The 8,886-nt window shown below is 35.8% G+C and overlaps 1 protein-coding gene and 1 long non-coding RNA gene across 4 annotated transcripts; one reads left to right on the forward strand and one right to left on the reverse strand.

Moving 5' to 3' along the window:
- Positions 1 to 280: 280 nt before the first annotated feature.
- LOC142633759 (uncharacterized) lies at positions 281 to 859 on the reverse strand. The gene is made up of 2 exons (XR_012843959.1): positions 673 to 859; positions 281 to 593 (listed from the first exon to the last, which is right to left on the reverse strand). It is a non-coding gene; the product is annotated as an uncharacterized LOC142633759 (long non-coding RNA).
- Positions 659 to 5,465, forward strand: LOC142633757 (uncharacterized). 3 transcript variants are annotated; one of them, XM_075808008.1, is made up of 5 exons: positions 659 to 1,022; positions 2,669 to 2,718; positions 2,978 to 3,055; positions 3,894 to 4,497; positions 4,719 to 5,465. In XM_075808008.1, exons 1-5 carry the CDS (start codon positions 879 to 881, stop codon positions 5,247 to 5,249), a joined length of 1,407 nt encoding a protein of 468 aa, XP_075664123.1. In that variant the 5' UTR covers positions 659 to 878; the 3' UTR covers positions 5,250 to 5,465. The 3 variants fall into 3 exon arrangements, with proteins under 3 accessions (XP_075664123.1, XP_075664124.1, XP_075664125.1); XM_075808009.1 differs by lacking the exon at positions 2,669 to 2,718; XM_075808010.1 differs by lacking the exons at positions 659 to 1,022; positions 2,669 to 2,718; positions 2,978 to 3,055 and adding an exon at positions 3,068 to 3,662.
- The last annotated feature ends 3,421 nt before the right edge of the window (positions 5,466 to 8,886 follow it).

Genomic DNA, 8,886 nt, shown 5'->3' on the forward strand with positions numbered 1-8,886 from the left:
CCCGAGGGAGTGTGTGTCTAAGCAATGCGATCAAGGGGGGCGCCGAAAACTCAAGGGAATGCCTAAAATTAAGCTTGAGTCTTTAAAACCCCACAAGTCTCTAAAATTCAAGATGCTACTTTGCAAAATAATTTGCAAAATTTGTTAACTATTGAAATTGTTAATAATTTGGTATTAGATGGCAAAAATACCCGTGGATGATGGGGGTACATTTCAAACATTCCGCAAGAAGCATAGTGCTATATAATAGTCGAGAATATCAAGGCAAAACAGCACGTATTTAGACAGGGAAAAACAAAGGGGAAAAAAAAAACACCTCACCCATATTGATATTGGTTTTAAAATCTTTGTATTTAAAAAGGAATACCATCACGTTTCCTTTCTTCCTCAGCAATTCCATTTTTCCTTAAAAATTTCAAAACATCCACAACCACAACAATTTACATTCTCTCTCTCTCTCTCTAAACTCTTCAAACCCCCCCTTGCATTTAGAATAGAATCCGTCAACCCCATCTCTCACGCTTCCTATTTTTAACTCCAAAAATTAAAAATCAACTCAAAAATCACATACTTCAAAAAAAAAAAAAAAAAAACTATAAAACAAAAATAATAGAAAACCATTAATACCCCCCCTCTCTCTCTTTCTCTCTCCAAAAAAAAAAAAAAAAAAACCAAAACAAAAAAACAGAAAAAAGCGTAACAATCCTGCAAAAACCACCCTTCATATCCCAAAACCAGTTTTTTGTTTGTTTATTTTTGTCAAATACCCAAAAGCCGTTTCATGGTTTAATTCATTTTTTGTTTTTGTTTTTCCAATTTAATTTTCGTTCTCATACAATTTATTTTGTGGGACGAGAAAGAGAAAGAGAGAGAAGGCGATGGATGTGATAGAGAAGTGGGGTACATGGGAAGAGCTCCTCCTTGGTGGGGCCATACTCCGCCATGGCACCCGAGATTGGGACGTCGTCGCCGCCGAGCTCCGTGCCCGAAACCAATCTTCTCCCTACATTTTCACCCCCGAGGTATTTATCCAAACTAATATACTCTATAAAATACTTATTTCGCTTTACCACTTTCTTCGTTTCTCTCCATTTTCCACTCGTACTCATTTTTATATATTTTCTTACAACTGTCTTTTTTTTTTTTCTTTTTTTTTTACAGTTTTACAGTTTTACTTTTATTTAGGGACCCGCAGTCGCAAACTGTTTTAAAGAGTGTAACCGTTACATGTAATGTAACGTTGGGTTTGTTTCTCATTTTTAATTACTGTGTCTGTTACTCTGTGTGTCTGAAAATGAATCTCACTCAATGACTCAAACATCCTTATCTTCTAAAACCAATCAATCAATGTTAAGCCTCATTACTTGGACTTGTTTGTTTTCCTTTTGCAATTCCTTGTGATTTATTAAAAAAAATGTATATGCATTACTAGGAAAGAGCTTAGCGAATGACATTGACTTCACTCAGTCATTAGCATAATATTTTCTCTTTTGTTAATCGGACATTTGATATTCAGGGTATTTTATAAATGTCATGGAAAGTTGTCACATGGTTACTCTCAATACATTGTAGGATGGAAGAGCATCTCATATGTATTATTAATGAATTAATTGACAAGGATGCGCTTTCCTTATTTATTTTATTAACTACCCATGATCTTACTTCTCTAGTGTATATATATAACTGAGGTTACTCACAATTTATTTATGATCCAATGATTCTGATGTTATTTACTAGTCTCCCAAACAGTCGTAAATAAATTCCAATTCTGTAACTTCTTGTGTTAAAAATTTTATATAGTCACAACAAATGTTTCTTCCTTTCTTGTCAATTGCCATGTAGTATTATTGAATTTGACTCTGTAGTAGATTCTACAATACAGTCATGTAATAGTCAGATGTGTATTTTCCTATCCATCAAAAAATTAATGTTTGTAAGAAAAAGTGGCTGCAGTTTTGAGCTCATTATTGGTTTGTTATTGATTATTATGAAAATGCTGCTGTTTTTGGCAATCTTAACAGAGTTTATGGCCCTCTTGTTGACACGGATGGCTTCTTTAAACACAGATTAGTTAATTGCATTTTTACTTCTTCTTCTTCTTTTTTTTTTTTTTTTTTTTTTTTTTTCAGTATTCTGAAACATGGACCACCCATTCTTAGGTTCCAATATTGGTTTAAGTCATTCATTCATGTTTTAAAAGTTGGGGTAATGCAGGACTTAAGGACTTGCTTGCTTGACTTCGCCCCCACCCAACAATCTCCATTTTATTTGTTTTATGTATATTAATCCTGGCTAAGTAAGCCATAAGACCCTCCTTAGCTTTTATTGTGCTCCCTTCTATACCTTCTTTATGAAGTACTGGTGCAAATTAGGCATGCTGGCTTCTCAACTTGTAATCATTCTCTGCCGAGGTGGACCTTCCATCTATTGATGTTCTGGATTGAATTCAGTGCTTTGAAAGACCTGAAATACTTCTCTGACTAATTCTTTACTTCATATTTCATCCACATGATGACGTGTCAAGTTCAAATTACTTTTTTTTTTTACTATGATCATTTAATTAGAATCTTTCATCAATATGTGAAATACGGGGAAATTGTCAGACTAGTTTCCCAATTAAATTCTTTTTCGCACCCAATGTAGTAAAGATATGGTATCTTGTTTGCAGTTATGTAAAGCCAAACATGAGGACTTGCAACAGCGTTATTCTGGATGCACGTAAGTTACTGTGATTGTCTGGTAATGCATAATATTTAGTTTGAATTAGTATAAATGATGCTTTTTTTCCCCCTTGTGTCCTTTTCTTTTTTGAATACAAATTTTTAAGATGATTGGTTTCTGACTTTTTTCCATATCACTCTGCTTTTGACAATTTTCTTTTCAGTATGTATTTCCACATAATATATTTTTATCTATATTTATATATTCTGCTAGGATGGCTCTTTTTCTTATGTAAATTTCCTGATTTTTCCCTTAGGGCTTGGTTTAATGAGCTACGGAAGAAGAGAATGGAAGACTTGAGGCGAGCTCTAGAGCTATCTGAGGACTCAATTGGGTTAGTTATTTGGGGTCCGTTTGGTTGGAGATTTCTAATATCGTTGTTCAGTATTGTAGAAATAAATGTTTGAGTATTATGGAAATACGTGTCAGAAGTGTTATTGTTGTTTAAACACTGAAAACTGTGTTTAAACACTAGTACCAAACATCCCCTTGTTCATCTGAATATTGAAGACTGTGTCTAATCATATGACCCTGTACACTTTTATATTTGTATTAAGACTAAAATGCTTCCTCCCATTTCCCATCCTCTTCAAAAAAGCATATATTAGCAATATGATGGTATCCCCTTTTGCTTTTCCTTTTTGGTACTCTGCTGATAGTAGATCTAGTCATTTCAATTCCTAAAACTGTCCCTGATGGAAGGCATAATGCAGCACTTTACGTGGGAACAAGTTATGATATAGAGTCCTACACCTAAAGCATGGATTTCAACTATATTCAAAGGACATGTTCTTTAGTTTAGTGTGAATCATTTGTTTTACCTAAGAAGTTAGTTGAAGAAGATGAAGAAAAGTTGCTTGAGCATGGAGCACCAATGAGTTATAGTTCAACTGGCATAATAATGGGATGGAGGGTAAGGTCTTTGGTTCAAGACCCATTGGGTGAGTGTGTTAACTTACCAATCAAAAGAACAGGTGCTTAAGCATGTGATTAGTAAAAAATTAGAGGTCAGACCATCAAAGGAGCATGACAAGCCATATAATTATAAATTTCCTATTTGATGTATGTTTAGAAATTTTTATTTGCTTTTCTGTTGGGATTTTTAGTCTGCAGCAAGCTATAGTCTCTGTTCTTGCATTTGTGTTGTGATTTGTATAAGTTGCCTGTTCCAGGTCACTAGAATCAAAGCTTGAATCTCTCAAGGCTGAGAAATGGGATGACTGTCATGTTGGTTATGGCTCCAGCCGGACTGAATCACCTGTTCCTTTTCAAAAATCAGGAGTTGAATCTTCTGGTAAAGAGATATCTAAGGATGGGCTATCTGCTGGTAGTTTCACACAGGAAACCCATACAAATTGGTCGGCTGAATTTCAGATTCCTGGAGTGATGCCAACTGAAGAGGTGGAGACAAGGCCGGAAACTTCAGAGTCTTCTGAGCAGGAGAAAGTGTCAGGTATCAAGAAACTGGCAGAGACTTTATATGGGGGACGAGGAGGGGGTGTGAGAAAGAGGAGGGGAAAGAGAAAGAGAAAAGAATGCAGTAGGGATGTCAACGAAGTTAGTGTTGGAGAAAGTGAATTTTTGTGTTTGGCTGATGTTTTAACTCCCTCCCGGTGTAAAGAAAATTCAATCAGCAACAGTGGTGAGGTTGCTGGATCTTCTGGTGCTGATAACAGAAGTTTGGGTAAGGATGGAATTGATGTTCTGATGGAGATTTATAATTCTCTTTTGGAGAATAAAAGTGCAAGTGTCTTCCGTCGACGACTTGATAGCCAGGTATGGACAAATAATTTGATGCTTGGTCACTGTCTTACCATCATTCTAGACTGCACCTACAATTTGTTCTAGATTTCTTATCATATACCTCATTGAATCAAATAATCTTAATCTTAATCTTAATCTTAATCTTACCCGTTTATGATCTTCACTTGCAACAACAAAATAAACCTTCTGAGTCATGCATGGAACTCATATTAGTTATTAATATTCCATAACAGAAGAGGGGAAGATACAAGAAAATGATCCGGCGGCACATGGATTTTGACACAATAAGATCAAGAATTGCTAGCCATTCCATCACATCTGTTTTGGAACTCTTCCGAGATCTACTGCTGCTCACTAACAATTCATTGATCTTTTACTCCAAGAACACACGTGAATATAAATCGGCTCAACTCCTCAGAGACCTCATCTCCCAAAAATTGAGGCAGCATTCTAGGGATTCTAGCAGCAAGGCTACCACTGCCAACCATTCCATTGAAACCCCAATGCCTAATCATACTGTCAAACCCCGAAGTGCTCGCCCTGCCAACAACAAGGTGCCAGGAAAAGTAGCTAATACCGGGAATGCTGCTACGAAGACCTCAAGTGGAGGTAAAAGACCAAGTATTGCTGATTTCCCTTCATCAGTAGAATACTTGGCTGTGACAAATAAAGGCTTTGGTCGGTCAAAAAAAGGTGGACGTGGAAGTGCTAGTCAAGAACCTGTTGCTCACATGAAAGGAAGGAAGAGAGTTCAAGCAAGGTAAATATGCTAGTCTTTTTTCATACCTTTTTCCTTTCAAACCCAGTTGTAGTCCCAGGCTCTAGATTCAGCAAAGCTGGTCTTTTCAGGGCCTTTTGGTGTACAAAATTTTTTCCTTTTGTCTGCTGAATAGAATATTGTAGTGCTAATATAAGTTGGAAATAGAAAAAGGCTTTGCCTGAGGGTGCCTTTTGCATATCACTTTGATAATGCAAATTTTTAATACGTATTGTGGCCATCTCCACCAATTAAGCCTAGTGAATGAATATAGATCGCTAAATATTGTGGCCAACAGGCTAACCAAAGAAATTGGTGGACATTGCAATTTTTGAATGAGTGAACTAGTGAGAAAATCATCACCTAAAAGCCGGTTGGAAAAAGGAGAGAGAGAGAGAGAGATAAGCAATGCAACACGGAATTCTTCATAATAAATCCTGCCCTTAAATGTCTTGTGATGCGAAAATTTCACCATTATCCTCCCAAGGTGCAGCAATAGTATAGAAGGTATCCTATGCAGTTTTTATATGCATCTAGTCTCTCACCTGTTGCACTGAACATCATAGGTTGTGAGAGGCCTTAATAATTTTCCACAATATAGGTGCCTTCCTAAGCAGTTGGTGTATTGCCGGTCGGAGAAATGTTATGAATTAGAGATATGGCATTGGAGATGACATTCTTTTTCTATGCGACTCTTACAGAGGGTGGTATGTGAAATTTGGTTAAGTGTCACCTATGGTGTTTGTGACAGATTTTCTGTAAATTGTACTCACTATCATATCATAAATACAAGTTAAGCGAGTCATAAAACAATGCAATGATCAACAAACAATCTTTTTGCATACCAATTACTTGCAAGTTGTTGGTTTATTGATGTGCATTGTTATATGATCACAAAACCATGCAAAATCTTTAAGCATGAAAATTTCCAAATAAAGTTTCAGGCTTTGAGTGTAAGCAGCTATTATTTTCTCAGACTCCTTAAGACACCTAATAATAATGAAAAAAAAAAAGAAAGTTGAATCTTCTAGTACATGTTCTTCCTATGGATAAAGTAGTTGATGCAACTACAACTAATCAAGAAAGATCAGTAGATATTGTTGCCAAACGGGTAACTAAAGAATTTGGTGACCATAATGCAATTTTGAATGAGTGAACAATCATCATCAGTATCTCATTGTTATTGTTAGGAAATTGTGATTGGTGTTGTGGTAGTAAAACAATTATCATCAATTTCTATTTTTCCCGTTTTCTCCTTCTGCTTTAAATAACAGATGGAATACATCTGTCACTTACCGGATCTAAGGCTATTTAATAAACTATGTCACATAACATAAGCATACAAATTTCGTATACCAATTAATTAGTACCCGCCAACACACTGCTCCATTTTTCTCCTTCCGACTAACACCATCCCTCTCTATCTCCTCCAGATTTCTACTAAAAGTTCAACATTCTTCTTTATACCATACCATATTTTGTTCTTTTTCCTTTCATTAATTTTTTAAAATAGGAAGATCTTGTATATGCGACCACCCGTATCATATTTTCCTCTGAAAAATTTGTTTGGTTTAGATATGATTGAAGAAACAATATGCTTATCGCTTCCAAAGAAGTCACTTGCTAAAAGTGGAGTTCTTTTTTGAGTTTTTGTGTTCAATTATTTTAAATGATCTCCATGGAAAAGGAAAAGATAGTGATGGAGTTTTCTCAAAAAAATTCAAAGTTTTCTTCCAACTTCATTTTGCGTTGCTAACTTGCTATCTAGTAAACAACAATTGTATTGAAAGCAACATTGCGTAGATTCAATATACTACCCTTGGTGACTAAGTTGAGCAGCTTGTAAAGAGAAGTAATGGTGACCCTTGAAAAGTAGTGGAAGTGTTTGTAAAAATGCTTTGGCTGATGGTAGCTTGTTCTTTGTAAAATATACCTGACAAAAGGCATCAATTTGTCAGCAATCACTCTTTTTTTGCTTGGCGCTTAGCCATTGAACGAATATTTTTAGTCCTCTGTGGATCTGATCTTCTGCTTGCTAATTTTGAAACTTCTAGTTCTCTGTAGGGTCTTTTTTTTTTGGGGGTTCAATTTGATCGTGAGGCTTGTTTTTGTATTTGCTGCTCATGTAACTATTATACGTTATCTTGATTTGTGAATTTTTTTTGTTTATTAGCATTCCTCAATCTGTCCAATATTGTTAAATGCTCACAAAAGCCATCAATGGCTAACTTGTTAGAGTTTAATACCAATGATGCAAAAAATTGTCAGTAAGTCAATCGTACACAATCGCTAGAGATACTCGAAGAATGAAGAACTTACAGAGTTCACCGGTGTGGTGCTGGCCAAAGGCCCTCTAAAAGGTAAGTTATTAACTCAATGACTTCTAATAACTCCAAAAAGTATGAGAGCTAGAAAATTTTACATACCTTAGAGAAGATGGGGTTCGGTGCTTATATAGTGGTATAAAGCTGGCCAAATTCCTATGAATTTAGGCCCTTCCCTTATAGGAAGCATATTGGAGTTAATGTCCCAAGATCTTTGGGCCTAACTTCCCATACTTGGAAGATACGAATATCTTGAAGGATTTTTAAACGTGGCGTGCAAGTTCTTTTCATTTGAAGATAATGAAGTGGGGGACGCGCAAATGGCTCGGAGGACTAAGTGTAGAGGATCGTCCATTGCTATGGGATATTGGACGAATGGGTATAGGACGGATCACATCACAAGGTGCCAAGCATGGATGCCGGACAATGCTCTTGTACCTGACGATCCGTCGGAATCCTAACAACTGTGTTATATTAGATTTATTGTTTTGGTTAAAATATTCCCTATCAAGTACAAATGGGATCTTTTTGTATTTTTTACTTCTTGGAGAGAATCCTCCCAAGGTCGTATTTGTATCCTTGCCTAAGATATCACAGAATAGGATTTATTGTTGTCGTGATAAAAGTAATAATTGTAGGAAATTATTCTCAAGGAATCTAAGAAGATTTGTTAGCTGCCTATCTTGAATTGCTATGTATTAGACCTATCCGCTAAAATATTGCAATTTTTAATAGTGCCTCTCTAGAGTCACCACTAGACATGGAAAAACAGGCGGGTCGGGTCGAGTCAATTGGATTACGGGTCAAAAACAGGTTATTTTAAGCGGGTTAAAAAGGGGTTCGAGTCAGTCAAGTTGCAGGTCAGGTCGAGTTGACCCATATTTTTCACATTTTTTTTTTTTAAATAAAACAATATGTATTTGCCATTTGGAAAGTCATGCAACAAATTACTTGATGTAAAATGCATTACTTTGAATTCACCACTTAATAAAGAATGAACTACACTTATTAATACTTATTCAATAATTTTAAAATTGTACAAATTCTAACATTACTATCTAAAACAAAATAACACAAAGATAAGTAAAACAAATATACAAGTTTTATTTCTACACAATATCAACATTCCAAAATATAAAACAAAATTTCAAATGACTTTGTGGGGTACAAGGATTCCGAGTAAGGTGATCATGCCACGTGTCACGCTTGGCTGAGAAGGACAATTAGTGGGCCTAGGAGGTCACGCTTTCGGATTTTGTGATCATTTCATCAATGTGCCATCAGAGGAGGCTCTACTGTGCAGAAAAGGGCTTTGGGAAG

Source organism: Castanea sativa, chromosome 5 (assembly GCF_040712315.1).
Source record: "Castanea sativa cultivar Marrone di Chiusa Pesio chromosome 5, ASM4071231v1".
In the NCBI taxonomy this organism is placed as follows: domain Eukaryota; kingdom Viridiplantae; phylum Streptophyta; class Magnoliopsida; order Fagales; family Fagaceae; genus Castanea; species Castanea sativa.